The sequence below is a fragment of the Lagenorhynchus albirostris genome, chromosome 19 (genome assembly GCF_949774975.1).
Source record: "Lagenorhynchus albirostris chromosome 19, mLagAlb1.1, whole genome shotgun sequence".
NCBI lineage: Eukaryota > Metazoa > Chordata > Mammalia > Artiodactyla > Delphinidae > Lagenorhynchus > Lagenorhynchus albirostris.
Window position 1 is genome coordinate 9712156 of NC_083113.1, and position 21796 is coordinate 9733951.

At 54.2% G+C, this 21796-nt stretch overlaps 1 protein-coding gene across 8 annotated transcripts; it reads left to right on the forward strand.

The window, feature by feature from the left end:
* The first annotated feature begins 3179 nt into the window (after positions 1 to 3179).
* On the forward strand, positions 3180 to 20028 carry MEIS3 (Meis homeobox 3). Of its 8 annotated transcripts, none has more exons than XM_060130049.1 (13): positions 3180 to 3672; positions 5459 to 5640; positions 5861 to 6020; positions 6117 to 6167; positions 7354 to 7404; positions 7585 to 7734; positions 10522 to 10633; positions 10796 to 10968; positions 11910 to 11986; positions 12226 to 12284; positions 12388 to 12474; positions 12827 to 12896; positions 15466 to 15939. In XM_060130049.1, exons 1-12 carry the CDS (start codon positions 3661 to 3663, stop codon positions 12874 to 12876), a joined length of 1164 nt encoding a protein of 387 aa, XP_059986032.1. In that variant the 5' UTR covers positions 3180 to 3660; the 3' UTR covers positions 12877 to 12896; positions 15466 to 15939. The 8 variants fall into 8 exon arrangements, with proteins under 8 accessions (XP_059986032.1, XP_059986034.1, XP_059986033.1 ...); XM_060130051.1 differs by having other exon boundaries at positions 3237 to 3672; positions 7636 to 7734; positions 10820 to 10968; XM_060130050.1 differs by having other exon boundaries at positions 3238 to 3672; positions 10820 to 10968.
* Positions 20029 to 21796: the final 1768 nt, after the last annotated feature.

A 21796-nucleotide genomic window follows, 5' to 3' on the forward strand; every position in this document is an offset into this window, starting at 1 on the left:
GCCTCAGTCTGACCCCCTTTCCTTCTTTCCCTCTTTGCGCCACTGTTTCTGCCTTTCCCCAGCCGCCCTGCCCCATTGGCTTCACCAAGGCCGCCACCCAGTTAAGACACAGCTGGTTCCTCCCCTCCATCCACTTACCGCCCCCTGCCCCCCCCATCAGATCAGGCCACCCTCCTTGTTTTCAGAATCAGCTTGGGCCAGGGGACCTCAACACACATCCCCCAAGACCCAAAGAGAGGCTGGGGGCCCAGACCCCTGGCTCCCGCACCCTAAGCCTCGGCTGGGAGCGGAGGGGGTGCACCCAGAAAAGCTTTGCATCTTTAATTAAAAAGTTATTTAAATAAATTTTCTGCTCCAAAACCCCAAAACCCCTATCTGGGGGGCGGGGTGTGTGGCGCAGTGATTAAAGGCTCTCCCCTGCCCCTCCGCCTGCCTTAAAGGGCCAGCGTCACCCGCGGGACAGTGCGTGGGAAAGTTTCAGGGGGAGCACCCTTTGGCTTGAGGACACCGGACTCAGACAAGGTGCCCAGAGTCCTGGCATCTACCAGTTTAACCATTTCGCCATCACTCCTCACTCCTCAAGCCCAAGTCTCATCCAGCTGATGGGGAGATTGAGGCTTAGGGAAGGAAGAATTGGTCTGAGGTGGGTCTGGACCCCAGATTCCTGGAGGAGACCCAGGCATAGCCAGGAAGGAAGGTTGGTGGTGTGCCGAGGGGGGGTCAGAGGACAAGAGTCAGGGACACAGAGAAAGACAGGGATGGAGATCCTGGATGAGACAGAGAGAGTGAGGACCGGCGAGAAAGCGATCCAGGGAGAGACAGAGATGGGGGTGTGGGCTGGAGGTGACGCTGAATCCTGGGTGGACGAGGAACGGCCTTCCCCAGGCCTGAGGGGGACCAGGGCCATCATCCTCGCCCTCAGCCAGAGCCCTCCAGCTTGCCCTCTCCCTCTGGGAAGTGCCGCTGCTGTCCTAACCTCAGTCCGTCATGCTGTAGCTGCAGCTCTCTCACCCGCTTGCCTGGCCTGGGTGGTTTGGCTTAAGGTCCACAAGCTGGGAGGAGGTAAGAGCAGCAGGGTGGGGTGAGGTGGAGCTGTTTATGAGGGTCATAAACATAACCTTAGAGAGCCCAGCAGGGATGGGTGTACGGCTTGCAGCTCTCTCTCTCTCTCTCTCTCTCTCTCTCTCTTCTCTCTCTTCTCTCTCTCTCTCTTCCCCCCCCCCCCCCCCCCCTCTCTCTCTCTCTCTCTCTCTCTCTCTCTCTCTCTCTCTCTCTCTCTCTCTCTCTCTCTCTCGGTCTTTGTCCCCTCCTCCAATTTCTGTCCCTTTCTCTCTGGATCTCTGTCTCATTTCTCTCTGGAGCTCTTACTCTGGGGTGATGGTTTGTAACTTTTGGGGGGTCAAGTATCCTTTTTGATCATAGGATGAAAACTCTGGGCCATCTCCCTAAAGAAAACACATAAGCACCAAGACCATAATTTGCCAGGCAACCTGATGGAGTTCACAGGCCTCTTGATACCCACTTATACATCCCCTTGGGAATCTGCAGCCACCAGAGGCTAAAGACACTACTGTAGAAAAACCAGTGAGAGGAGGAATCCCAGGGGTATCAACCTCCCTCCCCCCAGCCCCATGCCCTCTCCTGCCCTTGCTGGCCTCCAAAACATTCCTGCCCCAGGGCCTTTGCACCTGCCACTCCTCTGCCTGGAATGATCTTCCCCAGACATCCATGTGGCTCCCTCCCTCCCCTCCTTCTGGTCTCTGCTCAGATGTCACCTCCTCTGAGAACTTGCCCTGTCCAGCTTTTGTCATCCCCCTGTCCTTATTCTGCTTCGTCTCAGAGCACTTATCACCTCCAGGCATGATTTTACACTTACACATTTATTTACCGGACAAATCTCTCTCCCCCACACCATCCCCAGTAGCATGTGCGCACCAGGAGACCAGGAACGGTTGTCTTTTGTTCCCTGCTACATCTCCAGAACGTTACCCAACACGCAGTAGGCACTCAATACACTTTTGTTGCGGAAATCTTTCTTTCATTAGAACACCAGTTTCAAAGGCTGCCTGGGTCCCAGGCTCCTCCGGGAATCAGGTCAAAGCTGTGAACCTGCTCTCCAGCAGATGTGTAACCAGGCACATCGTTTACCCTCAATTTTGGAGATGCCATCACAAACTCCCTGAGAGCTGTTGAGGGGGTTTCAGGCTAAGAAACTTCCAAAAGGCAAAGGTGAAACATTGGCAGAGGGGCAGAGTGGTATTTCCAGGCATGTGCGCGCATGCGTGCGCACACACACCACTTACACACCCACTATATTCAGAAACAGAAACAACACACCCACACCAGGCATGATCCAACAACCAGACACACAGACAGACACAGCTGGGGACACACACACACACACACACACACACACACACACACACACACACAGATGGCTTCAGGCAAGCGCACAAGTGTCCCTGTCTCCCAGGGTGGGAAGTTGGGGGGGGCGGGGCTGGAGAAGGAAGAGAAAGTACATCATAGGGTTTGGTTACTTCCAGCCTCTGGTTCTCCTCTGAGCTGTCTCCCAGTCAGAGAGAGAGAGAGAGAGAGAACAGGGGAAGGAGGAGGGGGAGAGGCACTGATCAGAGAGCCTGAGTGGGAGCGTGGGCGGCCAGGAGCGGGGCAGAGCTGTGGGGAGCAGAGGATGGGAGAGAGACACAGACACAGACACAGAGAGAAAAAGAGAGAAAGAAATGGAGAGAGAGAGACTCGAAGACCTAGCGAAAAAAGGGAAGCAGGGAGATGGAGAGAGAGAGAGACGGGGTCGGGTGGAAAGGAGGAGGAAAGGGGGGAGAGAGAGAGAGAGAGACAGGGACCTGGGGCGGCCGGGAGGGGGACAGGCGGAGAAGACCCGAGCGCGCGACGTGGAGAGAGGAAGGCAGGAGGGGTGGGGACCGAGGCAGACCAGACGCTGCGAGACTCCCATACAAAAAACCGCCCCCGAGAGCGGCCGCAGCCCCCGGGAGTGGGGAGGGCGACGGGAGGGGAGGGGCTCCGGGCGCTCCCGCCCCGCCCCGCCCCGCCCCGCCCCTCCAGCGGCCGAGCCGCCGGCGGACAGTGGGTTAAGCATCTCCGCTGTGGAACTTCCGGATGTGACCACAGAGAGAGGGAGAGACGGGGAGAGGGGGAGAGGGGGAGAGAGGGAGAGTCGGAGCCGCCAGCATCCCTCCGGCCCGCCAACGCCGGGACCCCGCACCGCGCTGGGAGCCGCCGCCCGCCCCCCGGGCCGGGCCCCCTCGCGCCCCCCTCTCCCCCGCCTCTCGGTCTGTGGATCTCGGGCTGGTTCCATCCTCCCAGGACCCGGGGGAGGGACTGGGGGCCCCGGGGAGGGGGCCTCGGGCGGCCCTCCCCCGCCTTCTCGCCCCTGCCCTCGCTGGCAGGAGCCCCTAGCTGTGACCCCCGCGGGGGCAGGAGGCTGGGGGTCCATGCTCGGAGCCTCCGTACGGCCCGGCGCCTGCCGCTGACGGCGGTGGGGGTGGGGGGGCCGGGCACCCAGCCTCCTGCCCCACCCCCTGGCGTCGGCCCCTCGGGCCATCTGGGGCCGCTGCCCCTGGCTGCGCCCTCCCCGCCGGCCAGGCCCTGGAGGGACCCGGGAGCTGCCGCCGGCATCAGCCCATGGCCCGGAGGGTAGGTCTGAGGGCGGACGATCCTGTGCCCCGGCCGGTGGTCGCATCCCCCATCCTTCCATCTCCTCCCTGGGGAGCTCTGGCCCCCATCAGCCCATCCCGCTCTCTCCACCATCTCTTTCTCTGCCTCCCCTCTCGCTGCCCCTGAATCTCCCCTCTTCCTAACCCCGGGTCTCCCCTCTCTCTGCCCCTGGTCTCCCCTCCATCTCAGGCCCTTTATCCTACCCCCCCCTTCTTTTTCGTCCCTCCCCTATTCTTCTCCCTGGTCTACTTTTGTTCCATGTCCTCCAGAGGGTTAGGCGTGGGGACAGTGCTGGGAGAGGTGGGTCTCACCAGGCAGGGCCAAGGGATTCTCTTCCGCTGTCCTGGGGTTGGAGAGACAGGCGAAGAGGTGAGCAGGCACCTTTGGGGGTGGAGGGGGGCAGGAATACCGCAGGCTTCGAGGACATCCTGAGATGTGCGATGAACAGTGGGGGGGGCAGTTGGATTTAACTTCAGTGCTCAGGAGAAGTTAGGAGAAAAGGAAAGACACACACACACACACTCAGAGCCCTCCGTGCACACACCCGCTATGGCAGGAACACTGGTACCTCCCCCTCTCCAGTCCCTTTGCCTCTTTGAACCTCAGTTTCTTCATCTCCGAGGAAAGGATTGGACGTGGGTGACTTAAAGGTCCCCTGGCTTCACCGGTGCGTGTGCTTCTGTGATGACAGGACACAGAAATCTCACGCGTGATTTCTCTTTGGGGCTGTTGGCACAAGTGCGTTGGTGTGGTTGAGCCGGGTTATACTTTGGTTCAACAAGTGTTTATTGACTGTGCGCCAGGCACTGTGCTAAATGTCTCGCGCATTGATTCATTCACCCACTCATTCATTCCTGCGCCTGGCTTTTGGCTGTGTGTGTGTGCGCGCGTGTGTGGTGGGTCCACATGGGGAGTGGAGTGTGACAAGTTAAGATGCACTCAGACGTGCATATTCATCTGTGAAATGAAATTGAAGCGGGGGAGGCTGTATGTGTACATTTGTGTACAAACAATGAACTGCTTTGATGGGCAGTGCCCAGGAGTGAGAATCGATTTCTCTCCCCTCCTCTCTCTCCCCTTCTCTGTCTCTGTCTCTGCCTCCCTCTCTCTCTCTCTCTCTCTTTCTCTCTCTCTCTCTCTCTGCCCCCTGTCTCCTGTCTCCCTTTGCCTGTTTCTCCTGTATCTTCTCCCTGTGTGTGTCTCTCTCCCTCTCTGCTCTTCCCTCTGACTCTACATCTCTCTTTATCTCTTGTCTCTTTCTCCATCTTTTTTGTCTCTCTCACCATTTCTCTCTCTCCCTCTAATCTCTCCTTCCCTCTGTCTTTCTCTTGCATCTCCCTCCCAGTCTCTCTCTTCTCTCACATCTCTCTCCCTCTCTCTGAATCTCTCTCCCCTAACTCTCTGTGAGAAGCTAGCAGTTACCAGCCAGCCAATCCCTGACCCCCCCCAACCCTGACCCTCAGATCCAAGACCTGGGTCAGTCTCTCTCCCCTGGACCCTCCTGCCCACACACTGGGAATCTCTGACGAGACATTTTTCACAGTCCACGGGTCCAAAGGAAGGCTTGAGGAGAGGGCCTTCAGTCCCACCCAGACAGCCCCATGGGACATCGGGGGCCTAAGGGAGCAAGGCTGGGACACTTGGGGACAGTAGGGCAGGTGACTGGGGCAAGGAGGGGGCATTTCCTGGGTGCGAGGGTAGGGAGATTTCTTGTTGGTGCTGACACGTCCCTGGGGCTCTTCCCCTCTCACCTCCCCCCACCCAGTACGATGAGCTGCCCCACTACCCCGGCATCGTGGACAGCACTGCAGCCCTGGCTGGCTTCTCGGAGGCAGTGCCCTCGGCACCGACAGCCCCCGGGCCCTACGGCCTCCACCGGCCTCCCCAGCCCCCGCCCCTGGGCTTGGATAGTGATGGCCTGAGGAGGGAGAAGGATGAGATCTACGGGTGAGTGGGGACAAGGCTGAGGGCTCCATGGGGTCTCGGGATGTGCCCCCCGCCCTGTTTCTTTGTCTCTCTGGATATGTTTCTCTTCTCTGACTCTGTCTCACTCTGTCTCTATCTCTCCACCTCTTCCCTCTGGGTCTCCTCTCCACCTCCCGGTTGCGCCATACTTCCCAGCCCCCCTGCCCTCCCCTCGTGAACTCTCACCCCCTGCTTTCCCCAGACACCCGCTCTTCCCGCTGCTGGCCCTGGTCTTTGAGAAATGTGAATTGGCCACGTGTTCTCCCCGTGATGGGGCTGGGACTGGGCTGGGCACACCCCCAGGCAGTGACGTATGCTCCTCCGATTCCTTCAATGAGGACATCGCAGCCTTTGCCAAGCAGGTGGGCACCCACCATCCGCTGTGCGCCAGGAGAACCAGTGAAGTGGGGTGGGCAGGAGACAGGATGTGCCCTCCCTGGCCTCTCTCTTTCTCCCAGGTCCGCTCCGAGAGGCCTCTCTTCTCCTCCAACCCGGAGCTGGACAATCTGGTGAGACCTGGGCCCTCCCCAACTCCTTCTCCTCCAAGGGGGTCTCCTGTTCCACTTTCCATAGCCCTGGGATTGGTTGTGGGAGCAAAGAGGAGACCGCCTGGCCCACGTCCTCAAATAGTGATAATTGTTGCCCATTTGCAATGCAGTGTAGCCTAGAGTTTGAGAACAGGGACTCGATGGCCTGAGTTCGAATCCCAGCTCTATACTTACTAGTTCTAAGAACCAGGGCAAGTAGTTCCAGCTCCCTGGGCCCCGTTTTCCTCATCTGTAAAGTGTAGCTAGTAATAATTTCTATCTTGTAGGGCTGTTGCGAGTGTATAATGAGTTAAGGAGAGTCAAGCCTGTAGCACAATGCCTGGCACTGAATGGGGACTCATTAAGTGTTTGCTGTTCTATCAGTCAGAACAGGGCTCACATCAAAATGAATAAAAGCAGTTAGCTGTAAAGGAGAGAGGAGAGGAGAGAGAAGAGGGAGAAAGGGAAGAGAAGGAGGAGAGGGAGAGAGAGGGAGAAATACCCCGACTTGTCCCTTCCTTTTGCGTTCCAGCTCCCACCAGAGCTTCCTATTGGCTGAACCCTTTGGCAAAGGACTCTGGGAAATGTAGTTTTCAGGTGAAGGGTGGGAAATGGATCCAAGGGCAAGCAGGCAAAGGATGTGGTGCTATTATTAGAGCATACCTTAGCTCACTCTTCTTGTGATGGGTCCTCTTCTGTCTCTTGCACCTCTTGCTTCTCTTTCTTTGTCTCTGATCTCAATCTCACACTCCCTTGTTCCTTAATTCTGGGTCTCCATCTCTGTTCTCTATTTCTCTCTGCCCCTGTCGTTTTGTCTTTGTCTCTCTTTGCACTCTTTTTTCTGTTTGTCATCCAATGCACTTTTTCTGTTTCTCTCTCTTCTTCTTCCTCCTCCCCTTCATCTTCTTCTCCTTCTTCTCCTTCTCCTTCTCCTCCTCCTCCTTCTCCTTCTCCTCCTTCTCCTCCTTCTCCTCCTCCTCCTCCTCCCCCTCCTCCTTCTTCTCCTTCTCCTTCTCCTTCTCCTTCTTCTCCTTCTCCTTCTTCCTCTTCTTCTTCTTCTTCTCCTCCTCCTCCTCCTTCTTCTCTTTTTTCACCTTCTCCTCTTCCTTCTTCTCTGTCTCGCTCCCTCGCTCCCTCTCTCCCTCCCCTCTTGTGTCTCTGTTTTCAGATGATACAAGCCATTCAAGTGCTCCGTTTCCACCTGCTGGAGCTGGAGAAGGTGAGTGCTCCTCACTTGCCCTCACGCCCTCACTTGCCCCCCATCCCTTCCCTTCTTGCCCCCTCCACCCCTCCTTCAGGCTCTCTCCCCACCAGAGTTGGAGCAGAAGGCCACCCCCATCCCTATACACCCCAGCCCTGGCCCCCGGGTGGCCCCCCCAGTACCCCGGTGCCCCCTCAGGTCCACGACCTGTGCGACAACTTCTGTCACCGCTACATCACCTGCCTCAAGGGAAAGATGCCCATCGACCTGGTCATCGAGGATCGGGACGGCGGCTGCAGGGAGGATCTCGACGACTACCCGGCCTCCTGCCCGAGCCTCCCAGATCAGGTGGGCCCCAGGATGGGGCGACACGCATTGCCCTGAAACCAAAGGCATGCCCAGAGAGCTGGGTTCCAGTATCAGGGCACACACAACACACCACACGGCCTGAGACAGCCACAGTCAGACATGGCCTGACCACAGGACAGGCACCAACTATGCAACAGCCACACAGACTGCAATACAGCTGGATGACAGGACGCATACACACCCCAACAGCTGCAGATGCCACACATAGACTTGGCTACACCCACATAGGTTCACAGAGAGCCACAAAACCCATTACACTCACAGTAAGGTGATAGCATATGCCACATACTTAAACACTCACAGCCCAACGGCATAATAGCATCATAGATCACACAGCCTGATTGAGACACTGCCGTTCTAGAGAGTGTGTGTGTGTGTGTGTGTGTGTGCAGTACACACACCTCAACAACGTAACAGCCACCCAGCTGGAGATGGAGCCAAATGGCCCCAGATCCTACGACATAAACTCAGCTACAGCCACGCTTAGACCCAGAGCAACCACAGTGCCTGCACACGCACACACACGCACACACACGCACACACACGCACACACGCACACACACACGCTACCCTCACCTCTTTTTCTTTTTTATAAATTTATTTCTTTATTTTTGGCTGCATTGGGTCTTCGTTGCTGCATGCAGGCTTTCTCTAGTTGCGGCGAGCGGGGGCTACTCTTCCTTGCAGTGCCCGGGCTTCTCACTGCAGTGGCTTCTCTTGTTGCGGAGCACGGGCTCTAGGCGCGCGGGCTTCAGTAGTTGTGGCGCACGGGCTTAGTTGCTCCACGGCATGTGGGATCTTCCCAGACCAGGGCTTGAACCCGTGTCCCCTGCATCAGCAGGCAGATTCTTAACCACTGCGCCACCAGGGAAGTCCTACCCTAACCTCTTAACAATTGGACTAGTGTAGGTGTGGGCACACACCTTGCCACTCAATGGCCACGAGGCCCCAGATTCATTCAGTCTCAGATACAATCAGACTATAGTTTCATAGACTTAGGCATCCAGGCAACAATCACACAACAGCTGTGCGGATCCCAGTGAGGCCCCTACCCACAAGGCGGTCACACTGTCAATGCAGCAATTATACAACATGACACCCACACCCAAATACAGGCACGTGGCCATGCCACGACTACACAGACTGGAGCACGCGCACACAGCAGTCACAGATGAGCCTCAGGGACCCTCTGCCCCACACCCGTATTATGCACCCGCTCAGTAGCACCACGTGCATGTGCTGATCAGTTACAACTCCCTCGGAGGCGTAGCCATATTCTATATCTTCACACAGCTGCCAACACACCCCTCTGGCCATCGTCCCCCGCCAAAGAATCACGGAGCTGCCTGCCCACTCATGCAGGACTCAGGATAACCACACACTGTCTCCCAAATAGGACCCCAACCCCTAGAACTACAGCCACAAGCTTAGAAAAATAAACGTAGCCTTGCATTTGCCAGGTATAGCCACCTGGCCGGTTGAGAGAGTGACACAACCACGCTCAAATACGGCTGCGTGTCTTAGCTCTGCCCACGTGACACCTCTTCTCCAGGGACAACCTTGCCTCGTCGGGCACGGACATTAGCACATTCACACTCACATGCTGCATGACAGTCTCAGGACAGCTTCAGGTACACTGACATGGACGCTCATCCGATCAGATCCAATGCCAGAAGGGCAGGGTGACAATTCCAGCAATGCTCAAAAGCCTTCAGACCTCATGATTCTGTCGTTTGCACACAACCCATCCCCAAAGCCCTCAAACTCTAAATTGCACACAGATATTCTGAGCCCAGAGAAAGCTGCTCTAAGGTGCCGTGTCGCAGGCTGAGCCCTGGAAGGACACAAATGATGCATCCATTTGCAGGGGTGAGGGGCTAATTACCAAGCAGAGGGCAGGGTCTAGGACATTCACCAGGGGCAGGGGTGTACCCCAGGGCTCAGCAACAGCAGGCGGCTGTTGCCATCCCCACTTCCACCCAGTCTGCCTCCCAACAACTGAAGAACCTTAAACCAAATGACAAAGAAATGATGTATCTATACAGGTGGGTCGGCCTCCTGGGACACAGAGCTGGGGCAGGGGGTGAATTCAACACATTGTCAAGTTCCTCAAAGTGTGTAGGAGTTTGGATAAAGAAAATACAACCCCCGACTCCCTGATCAGCAATTTGGAGACCACCAAATCTCTGAAAACTAGAAGTTGGTGTTTTTTTCCCCATAAGTTTAGTGCAGATTTATTTGGCAGCAAAATCTGACCTGAACTGAGAGGCTATTTACAGCCTTTATTTATTCCACTTAGTTAAATATTCATCCATTTTGCTGCAGAAATGTTAATGAGTTTGATGACGAGGTTACGCCCCAGACACTGTGGAGGTGTCAGGAAATACGTGGCGTGTGCACTGCCTAAAGATATGAAAAGTTTTGAATTTTGAAAGAGCGCTGGCTTCCCGGGATTTCTGATCAGGTGCCAGAGATCTGTACAAGCTCACCTTTCCTGAGTGACTGCCGTGTGCCTTTACGTAAATTAACTCACTGAATCCTTACCACACTCTGTGAGGGGGGTGGGGATGGTTGTCCTCCATTTTTGCAGTGGAGGAAACTGAGGCACAGAGAGGTGAAGTGACTTGCCCAAGGTCACACACAGCCAGGAAAGAGGCAGACACAGTCTTCACACTCAGGGCTCCTAGCTCCAGAGCCCGTGGTCTTAGCCACTGTAGTATATTATACCCCAAGCCTTGGCACTGACTTCCAAGTCTTATTTTCCAGAATACTACATGGATTAGAGACCATGAAGACAGCGGGTCTGTACATTTGGGGACCCCGGGTCCATCCAGCGGGGGCCTGGCCTCCCAGAGTGGTGACAACTCCAGTGACCAAGGTGAGAAGCTTGAGAGGTGGAGGGGAAAGGTGGGAGTCAGTCTAAGGATTGAAGTTAGACAGCAGGTAGGACTTCCAGAGGGGCAAGGATGACTGGGGTGTGGAGTGGTGCCTTGGGGGAAAGTTCTGGGTCCCTCTGGTCCCCCACCTTTCCCGTCCACAGCACAGCATGCCTCTCCCTGCTCAGGAGATGGACTAGACACAAATGTGGCCTCTCCCAGTTCTGGGGGAGAGGACGAAGAGCTGGACCACGAGCGCCGGCAGAACAAGAAGAGAGGGATCTTCCCCAAGGTGGCCACCAACATCATGAGAGCCTGGTTGTTCCAGCACCTCTCGGTGAGAGCCCTGGGGCCCTGGTGCGGGGTGGGCAGAGAGAGAGATGGAGAAGGATGGCTACACAGAAACTGAGGCCCGGAGAGAGACCCAGAGACGGGAGACTGAGGCAGCAGGGAAATATTGAGGGAAAATCTCAAGCAGATGGGGATTGACAAGAGCAAACATCCATGAGCACTACCTGTGTGCTAGGTGCCACTAAGGGCTCTGGACTCATTCAGTCCTCTCCCCCACCCCAGACCCTCCCATCCAGTCACCCACCCATCAGTCATCCACCATCCAGCCAAACATACCCCATGAGGACAGCGATGTTGTTAGCTCCATTTCGCAGATGAGGAGACTGAGGCCCAGAGGTCTCACAGCCAGAAGTGGGTTCAAATGCAGGCAGTCTGGCCTTAATGAGCAAACCACCCTGCCTCAGGGAGACAGGAGGACAGACAGGGAGAGGCCGAAACAAAGATAGAGATGGGGAGTTATGGAGAACATTGAGTCAGAGCAAGAGAGACACAGGGGGAGACTGAGTCACATTGGGGGAGAGACAGACAGACAGACACAGAGAAAGATAGAGATTGTGACGGGGAGAGACATGCACAAGGACCTATCGGACTCAGAGAGGGCTGGTGCTGGGCTTTGCCGCCTTTCCCCAGGGAGGTGGAGTTCCCCCAGTTCCCCCCTCCCGCAGCTCCACCTCCCTGATGAGAGCTGGCCAATTAGCCTCTAATTGCTGGAAGAGGTTGGGGGACACCCACCGGTGTAATTGCCCGAAGCTTGGCTCTGCCTCCCTCCATTGGGCCCCGGGGAACACGGAGAAGCTCAGACAGGCCGCCAGCTGTCCCGGCCTTGCCTCAGCCTGGGCTCACCAACTCCCTGGGACCTGGGCAGGCCAGGCCTGGGGGATCAGAGGGCAACCAGGCAAGCAGGGTGACTCTTGCTGGTGGCCACAGCACCCGTACCCCTCAGAGGAGCAGAAGAAGCAGCTGTCCCAGGACACGGGGCTCACCATCCTACAAGTCAACAACTGGTGAGTGACACCGGAGGCCTGGACGCTCCGTGGGCCAGCCCGGGGTGGGAGGCCGGGCGCTGTCCGCGGTGCTGAAGGAGGCCCGAAAGCCCCTCGGAGCCTCTCTTCGTCCTGCCTCTGCTTTGCCGCCCCTGTATCCGTCCTCTCTTGCCTGCTCTCTCTCTGTCCCTGTGTATTCATTTCTGCCTCTCTTCTACTCCCTCTTTGCACCCTCCTCCGTTTCCATGGCCCCCTCCCAGGTTTATTAATGCCCGGAGACGCATCGTGCAACCAATGATCGATCAATCCAACCGCACAGGTACAGGGAGAAGGTGGGAAGAGAGGGCCTAGTGTTCCCGTGGGAGTATCAAAGCCTGAACCGGGCATCCTGGGGCTCAGCCTGCACCCGTCAACTCCCCTAGCAGGGCAGGGTGCAGCCTTCAGCCCAGAGGGCCAGCCCATGGGGGCCTACACGGAGACTCAGCCACAAGTGACTGTCAGGCCCCCAGGTAAGCCCCGCCCCCTAACTAAGCCACACCCCCAGCACTCCAGGCCCCTCCTCCAAACAATGTGCCCCACCTTCTGGGATTAAGTTCTTGAAAAATACCTTGCTTCATTTGCTTAAAAGGGGAGTCGAAGATGCAAATGCAGATTTCCTGGTCCCCACCTTTCCTCCCAGAGTTTGCTTCTTCCAGGCTTCAACCACCCATTGGAAAGCTCCACTTTTCCTTAAAGGACCAGCACCCTCTTAAAGGATGACTCAGTTTGTCCTGATAGAGGAGTCCCCTGGGGAAGGAAGGGGGAGTGGGGCATATGGGGGTGTCTGGTGAAGACCACTAACACTCCTCTTTTGTCTTCCAGGATCAATGGGGATGAGTTTGAACTTAGAAGGAGAGTGGCATTATTTATAGAGGCTGGAGTCAGGAGAAATGTGAGTGTCCTAGGCCTAGGGGCACTAGGTTGGAGATTGTGCTATTCTCAACCCCTCCAGACTCCAACAGTGAGCCCACCCAGAGCAGGGTCAGCCTGCGTCTCTGAACTGAGGGTTCTCCAATTCATCCATCCATCCATCAATTCACCCATACATATATTTATCCATCCATCAATCATCCACCAACCCCCTCATCCATCCAAACATACATTCATCCACTCATTCATTCATCTATCCACCCACCTATCCACTCATCCATCCACCTCCAAACTGATCCATCCACCCACACATCCACCCTCCTATTCATGCATTCATCCACCTACCTACCTACCTGCCTACCCATGGATCCATCCATGTGTGTATCCACCACCCTTCATCCATCAGAAGATGCATCTACCCACTCATTCACCCACCTCCACATTGATCCCCCCACCCACATGTCCACCCACTTGTCAACTTACCCATGCATTCACGCACCTACCTACCCACCCACTCATCCACCCATCCACATATTACATACATTTCCAAACATATATTGACATGCCTCAGGTAGGGTCCAGCTCTTGAGAAGATTCTGGGCTCATGAGGAAGTGGACATTAGAAACCAATGGCAATCTAGTCCAACAGTTCAAACAATAAAACACAGCTGTCATCAGCTATCTCTGAGATATCAGGGAAGACTTTATAGAAGAAGTAGCTTCTGGGTAGGGCATTGAAGGATGAATAGGAGACCACTGGGCAGAAGGTTGGGGGCAAGGTAGCAGGGTGCATTCTTTTACTCTCCCAAGTCTTCAGTCTAGAGTATCTTCTCAGTCTTTACAATAACCCCAAAAGAGAGAAGCTATTATTATTTTCATTTTACAGATAAGAAAACTGAGGCTCGGAGAGAAGAGTTCACTTGTGCAGGTTCACTCAGCTTAGAAAAGCAGAGGGAACAGCATGTGCAAACGCCCAGGGTTGAGAGGCTGCCTGGAGTTTCTAAAGCAGCGGCCATGGCTCACAGGCCCAGCCATTCTGCGGCATGTGGGATCTTCCCGGACCGGGGCACGAACCCGTGTCCCCTGCATCGGCAGGCGGACTCTCAACCACTGCGCCACCAGGGAAGCCCCACAGATCAGATCTTGACTCTCCTTGGATTAAAACCCTTCTGTGGCTCCCTAGTGCCCATTGGATGAGGTCCAAACTCCTCAGTTTGGCATCCATTCATTCATTCCATACACATTCCCTGAGCAACTGTGTGCCCAGCCCTGTGCTGGGTGGTGATGGGGACACAGCAGTGACCATGACAACCCAGCCCTGTGCCCATGAGGCTCACAGTCCAGTGGGGGAGACAGATCTGTCCCCAGACAGTAATGACCTACAGTAGGCAGGGCTGGGAGGAGGGAACCCAAGAACTGGAAGAACCCAGAGGGGGCATCGGGCCTAGGCTGGGGTGTTCAGGGAGGACTTCCTGGAGGAGGGCACTTTGGAGCTGAGACCAGGAGAATAAGAGGAGTGAGACAGGAGAGGAAGGAACAGTATATGCAAAGGCTATAAGACAGTCCCTCACTACACACACACGTACATACAAAGGGACTGGGCTGGGCTGAGGCTGGTGTGTCAAATGGGTGAGTAATGAAATCAAGGCCCACAGAAAGGCTGGGATATGAGAGTGGAGACCTGCAAGGGCTTAGGCTTGGAGAGCACTGGAGGCCTGAGCCTGGGAGCAGAGGTTTGTTCAGTGCCTGGCAGGTCCATGGGGGGTCTCAGCTCTGCCCTGACCAACTGCAGACAGGTGAGCCCTGGTCCAGAGTCAGGGGACCTCTGGGACCAAGAGTGATGGAGGGAGCTGCTTATCCTACTCCCCAAGCAAGCTGCCTTTTCTCCCCACTCTTTTCTGTCTCTCCCAATCCCTGCCTTTTCCTCTTTGTCTCTCCCTTTATTTCTGTCTCTCTCATTCTTTCTCTTTCCACATCTCCATCTCTGATTATCTCCATGTCTCTTCTGTATCCTGCTCTGTCTGTCCCTCTCGCCTTATCTTTTTTTTTTAAATTTATTTATTTTTGGCTACGTTGGGTCTTTGTTGCTGCACGCTGACTTTCTCTAGTTGCAGTGAGTGGGGGCTACTCTTCGTTGCGGTGCATGGGCTTCTCGTTGCAGAGCACAGGCTCTAGGTGCGCAGGCTTCAGTAGTTGTGACATGAGGGCTCAGCAGTTGTGGCTCACAGGCTCTAGAGCACAGGCTCAGTAGTTGTGGCACACGGGCTTAGAAGATCCCACGTATGTGGGATCTTCCCGGACTAGGGCTCGAACCCGTGTCTCCTGCATTGGTAGGTGGATTCTTAACCACTGCGCCACCAGGGAAGCCCTCCTTATCTTTATCTCTTTCTTTGTCTTGACTGTCTCCTTGTCTTTTTTTCATCTCTGTCTGTCTCTTTCCCTTTATTTCTGTTCTGATTCTCTGCCTCTGTCTCTGTCTCTCTCTCTGTGTCCCTCTCACTGTGGGGCTGGTGGGGACAGCGCAGAAGGCCTGATGTAGGTCCAAACGCCCTCTCCATCTCCTGACTTGGCCTCTCCTCTCCTTTCCACAGACCCCAACCTCTGGACTGTGACTGCCAGGTTCATACCTGCTTCTGGTCGACGTCTGGCCCTCTGGCTTCAGGACCCCACCTCCTATGGCCCCCCCCCAACTCAATGCCTACCTCCCTGGGGCCCTGCCGGGACATGAGGGGCCTGAGCACCCACTCGAGGGTCTCTCAAGGACAAAGACAAGGCCTCCAGGCCCTGTGCCCCACTTCTGCCCTCACCTCTGCCTGGAACCTGAGCTGAGATCCTGGGCCTGGGAGTTCAGAAGATGGCGGCTGGGTACCCCCCCACCCCTAGGACAGAGAAGGGATTGGGGGTGGGCTGGGGCCATCAGGGAAGGAGGGTCACCCAGATCCGACATTTAGAGAGGTTCCCTTCATCCTCCCAGCCCACCCTCTTTCCCCCTCCCCCACTCCCCTCTTGTGTTGTCTTCTACCTTTTTTTTTAAGCATAAAGTCTTAAAAACAAAAGGCCACCAATCTGAGTTCGTGGGTCTCTTCCATGATTCAAATTCTCATCAGTTTGAAGCTCATATTATTAATTGTAATAATAATTGATGCTTTTTATCCTGCTCTCTCCTCAGGCCCTCTGTATGTATTGGTTAGCTATTGCTGTGTAACAAACCATACCAAAGCTTCATGGTTCAAAAGGCCAATTAATTTTTAGCACGTTAATCTACAGGTTGATGTAGTAGGCTGAGCTGGGCAGTTCTTGTGGCTTCCAAAGGGCTCTCTTGTGTATCTGTGGCCAGCCACAGGTCAGCAAGGGGGCTCTGCTGGCAGGCAGTGGGGACAACAGGAGTGACTGGGCTACATGGTAACATACCCCAGCAGGCTGACCTTGTTTGTGGAAAATGACCAGCTCAGTCCCCCTTCGGGGTGTCTGTCCTGGCTGTTCCCTTTGCCTGGGACACCTTCCTGGCTCAGAGGTCACCTCTGCAAAGACAGGAACAGCCAAACCAAAGCACCCCGCTCTGTCCACCACTCTCTCTCACCTCATTCCCTGTCCCCCATCACCCCCTCCCTGGAATTCTTTCCATCACTTATTTGCCTATTCATTATTGGCTGGAACCTCAGCACTTCCAGAAGGCAGGAGTTTGTCTCTCTCTGTCACTGTGGTGACCTGGGGCCTCAGACAGCAAGCACCCTATACCCAGCAGGTGCCGGGGAAACAGGTGGAGAACGGAAGAAATTCCATAGTTCTGAGACTCAGCCGCCTTCACCTCGTCATTCATTCCTCCTGGCCACGCGTATGCCCTGGACACGCACCCTCTGCTCGTCCCTGCACTTGAGTGAACAAACCCAAGACCCTGCCCTGGGGGAGCGGACATCCTAGTGGGGAAGACCCACGATGGGCCAAATAAATGAGCACATCATTTAGCCTGTGAGAAGCTGACAGTGTCATAAAAAGCAGAGCAGGGTAGGGATGGGAGTACAGGTGCCTCCTTTACACATTTATTTACCCTTTCTCTAGTTCGTGCTGTGCCAGGCTCTGTTCCAGGAGGTTTATACCTATCAATCTGGTAAATGCTTACCACTAAGCCCCAGGAGGAGGTATGATCACTGGCCACATTTCCCAAATCAGGAAACTGAGGTCCAGAGAAGTGAAATCGTTCGCCCCGGGTCACAGAGCTGGAGAGTGGGTGTTCCCATTAGAACCCAGGCAGGCTGTGAGCTAACCACTTGCCTCACAACCCCTCATTTTTAAAAATAGAATTCTAAGAGTCTATGATTTCTAAAGGGCCTATATCACCGATTGTTTTCTGAGTTACAAATTGTTTTGGTGACTATGATTACAGTTTGTCTCTCCCCAAACTCTCGGGGACTGAAGTGGGATGGATGAGGGATATACAGCAAGAAGGACTTACGACACCTCTTCTCCCCACTTTTAAAGGCGGGTGGGGGAGGGTTATGGGGGAGGGGGCAGGGCTGGGCCAAGGCCTGAGGTCTACATGAAGGGGAGGGCTTTGTATTCCTGCAACCTGGCCTGGCTGGCAAAGGGACACTGGCAGGTGGGGGAGGGGAAGCTCTCCTCTCCCCCTCCCCCACCTGGTTGAAAATACCTCTCATTTAATCCTCTCTAATTAAATCAATTGGCTGTGCCTTGGGGGAGGAGAGAAACTGGGCGGGAGGTTAATTGTAACTAAAAATACCTCCCCCACTTCCTGGGGTGAGGAACCAGCTGAACCTGGAGTTGTGAGGCTGCCTGTGCAGTGGGTTGGTGTTGCTGAGTGGAAGGGGCAGAGAGGCGGGGACTCTGATGGGTCTGCAGGGTGGCCCGTGTGGGGCTGGATGGCAGGGCCAGGTGGTCACCGGGGTTGGTGCATGTGCGTGTGTGTGACAATTGCATGACTGCTGAGGCCATGGACTTAGGATGCTGGGGTCGACGTGCCATTGTGGGGAGGGGCATCGGTGTAGCGGCCACCTCCAGGAGTGTGTCCGCCGCCGAGCCTACTACTGAATGGGACGTATGTCACCGAGGAAGGGCTGTGGCTGTCACGCTGTGCCTCATAGGTTGTATGTCTCCGTGTGAGTGCGTGTCCATGACTACAAGACAGTGGGTCTTTATAACTGGGGACCACCTTGCGTATGTCCAAAGCCTGGTTGTGTCTCCACGGCCGCTCTTCTCTGCAGACCAGACCTCACGGTGGCCGCCCCTGAACTGGGAAACAAGTGCAGTGGGATCATCCGATCCGGGGGCGGCAGGGGCTAAGACGCGGCACTGAGCAGCCGAAGGCCAGGTGGGCGTGGCCACCACCCGCGGTGGGCGTGGCCACCACAAAGGACAGCCCCGCAAACAACAATCAGAAGAGACTATGGCGCTGGGAGTTGACTATGGCGCTGGGAGTTGATCATGGCGCTCCTAGGAAGGAAATAGAGGTCCTCTCCACTAAGTTCTGGCTTGGTCTGCATACGCGGAAGAGTTCTGGGTCTAGTGAACCAAAGTCTAACCTGAATCCTAAAACCAGAGAGTCACGGGCCCTCCATCAATCCCCAGGCTTGAGCCAGGTTACAGACCCAAGGCCCCTTGAATGAGGGGAGGCCGGGTCCCCTCGAGGAAGGACCCCAGTACACTGCCCAAAATTCATACTGTTAATCTTTCCACGGGTCTTCCCCAAAGGGACTTACGGCCTTTGACCAGGGTCACTGCGCACTGGGAAAAAGGAAATAATCGGACCTTTCGGGGACAGCCAGACACCGGCTCTGAACTCATGCTGATTCCCAAAGACCCCAAACTTCAATGTGGCCAACCAGTCAGACGGGGTGCTCATGGAGATTAGATGACTAATGTTTTTTTTCCACTCAGGTCCCAGGGCATCCCCGAATCCATCCTGTGTTAACTTCCCCAATTCTGGAATGCCCAATTGAGATAAACATACTCAACAGCTGACAGAATCCCTGACAGACACCACCTTGGTGTCTGGCTGGGATGGTGGGCGAGACCACTGGGCCACCTGGTACGGTCTGGGGGTGTGTCTGGGTGGGATCGTGTGGCAAAGTGAGTCTTTATAACTGGGGGCCTCCTTATATGTGTCCATGGCAGTGTCTCCTGTGTGTGGCTTTGCAGCCTCTTGTGTTACGTGTCCACAACAGCGTGGGGTCGTCCCGCGCGGATGCATCAGAACGTGGGGCCGGGCAATGAGGCCGGGATCCCTCCAGAGGGCGCTGGGGAGCCAGGGAAGTTGTTTGATAGCAGTTTTATTGAGATATAATTCAAATACCATACAATTCACCAATTTAAAGTGTGTAGTTCAATGACTTTCTTATCTTCACAGAGTTGTGCATCCGTCACCACAATCAATTCTAGAACATTTCCATCACACCCAAAAGTCACTCCCGATTCCCCCTCCCCAACCCCAAACCCCAGGCAACCCAATCCACTTTCTGGCTCTGTGGATTTGCCTGTTCTGGACGTTTCTTATACACGGAATTATACAATACGAGGTCTTTTGTGTCTGCCTTCCTTCACTCAGCATAGTATTTTCAAGGTTCATCCGTGTCATGGCAGTGCTTCATTTCTTTTTAGGGCTGATAATATCCCATTATCTTGGAAGAACTTGGAGCAGAGAAAGGACAGAGTCGGTTTGTGCTTTGCCACTCGGGCTGCCACATGGAAGGTGGAATAAAGGAGGGGTGTTATGAGTGGAATTCTGTCCCCCAAAGAGATATACTGAAGTCCAAACTCCAGGACCTGTGAATGTGACCTCATTTGGGTCTTAGCAGATGGTCAAGTTCAGATGAGGTCATCGGGTGGGCCCTAATCCAATATGACTGTAAACATGTTCCTTATAAAAATGTTCTTTATAAAAAGGGAACATTTGGACATGCCCAGACATGCCAGAAGGAAAAGACAGCCACGTGAAGACGGAGGACTGCAGTGATGTATCTATAAGCCAAGAAATGCCAAAGATCGCCAGCAAAGCACCAAAAGCTGGGAGAGACCAGGAAGGCTTCCCTTGTGGGTTTCAGGGGTGACAGGCCAAGGCAGGGACATGGGGAAAGAATATGAGGAAACAGGGCCACACTTTTTATTTTTTATTTTGTAAAATAAATTTATTTATTTATTTATTTTTGGCTGCGTTGGGTCTTCCTTGCTGCGCGCGGGCTTTTCTCTAGGCGCTGCGAGCGCGGGCTACTCTTCGTTGTGGTGCGCCGGCTTCTCATTGCGGTGGCTTCTCTTGTTGCAGAGCACGGGTTCTAGGCGCGCGGGCTCAGTAGTTGTGGCTCGTGAGCTCTAGAGTGTAGGCTCAGTAGTTGTGGCGCACGGGCTTAGTTGCTCCGCGGCACGTGGGATCTTCCCGGACCAGGGCTCGAACTCGTGTCCCCTGCATTGGCAGGCGGATTCTTAACCACTGCGCCACCAGGGAAGTCCAAGGCCAGATTTTTTAGAGATGAGAGTGCCGTCAGATTTCTACATGGTATCTCAAGATATCACTGTGCTCACTCCCACAGCTCGTGGTGTAACTGCAAACACTCAAATAACGCCTACTATGTGCCAGGCACCGTTCTAAGCACTTTACGTATATGGATTCACTTAATCTTTGAAACAACCCAGCAAGATAGATAATCTCATTACCCTCCATTTTGCAGATGGAGCAACTGACACCCAGAGCGATTGGGTAACCTGCCCAAGGCTGCACAATGAGTATGTAGCAGAGCTGGGATTTGAATCCGGGCTGTCTGGCTCCTGAATCCATGCCCTTAACCATGACTCTGTGCTGCGTGGAGAGCTTGCTTTTTCTACAGCCAAGGAGAGCTCCGAGGCATAACTTATTCAGCCATCACCCAATTGATGAGTGTCTTTGTGGCTTCCGATTTTCTGATATAATTGGGTGGATCCAGGTTTTGTGGGGCCTGAGGATCATACAATTCGAGGGGCCCTCTTTTGGAAAAACTATAGAACTACCAACACGTTAGGTGCAGGGTCTTGTAAAAGGCCTGAACAAGTGAGGGTGCTGAAGCCCCGGCGGCACTATCATCACAGTAAATCCCCCTCTGCTAACTGTACTGCAGAAACGGTACTAGCTGTAGCAAACAGAAGCACAGAATATCCACATGCAGTCTGCACGTGTGTGCAAGTGTTAGAGGAAAGCCTCCTAGAAGTGAAGTTTGGACTTTCCATTCCCAGTGCCTAGAGCAGTCATGCCCGGGACATAGCACGTGCTCAATAAATAGTTGTCAGATATCTTTAACAGGACACAAAAACACTAATTGTACAGAAAAACTGGACAAACTGAAGTATAAGATGAATAACTCCTGTTCGTCAGCAGACATCATTAAAATAGGAAGGCAAGCCACAAATAAGATACTGGTAGTACAGACATTCAACAAGCATTGGTATGCAGAATATATAAAGAACTCCTACAAACCAGGAAGAAAAAGACAACTCAACAGAAACTAGATCAAACACTTAAATGGACGCTTCACAAAAGAGACCATCCAAATAGCCAATAAGAACATGAAAAGATGCCCGAGTTCATTAGTCATCAGGGAAATGAAAATTAAAAACCACAAAGTGGATCTACCGGAAACTTCGAATTGTGAGCGGGAAGGTAGAGTGGATGAACCACTTTGGAAAACTGTTTAGCAGTTTCTTTTAAACATAAACATACACCTACCTAAGGCAGCAATTCTGCTCCTAGGTATTTACCCAAGAGAATTGAAAACATATCCACATAAAACCTTATACATGAATGTTCACAGCAACTTTATTTCACAAATAGCTTCCCACTGGAAACAACCCAAACATCTAGAGAATGAAGAGACTGTAGAATATTCAGACACTGGATTATCACAAAAAGGACATGCTGTATGGTTCCATTTATGTGAAATTCTA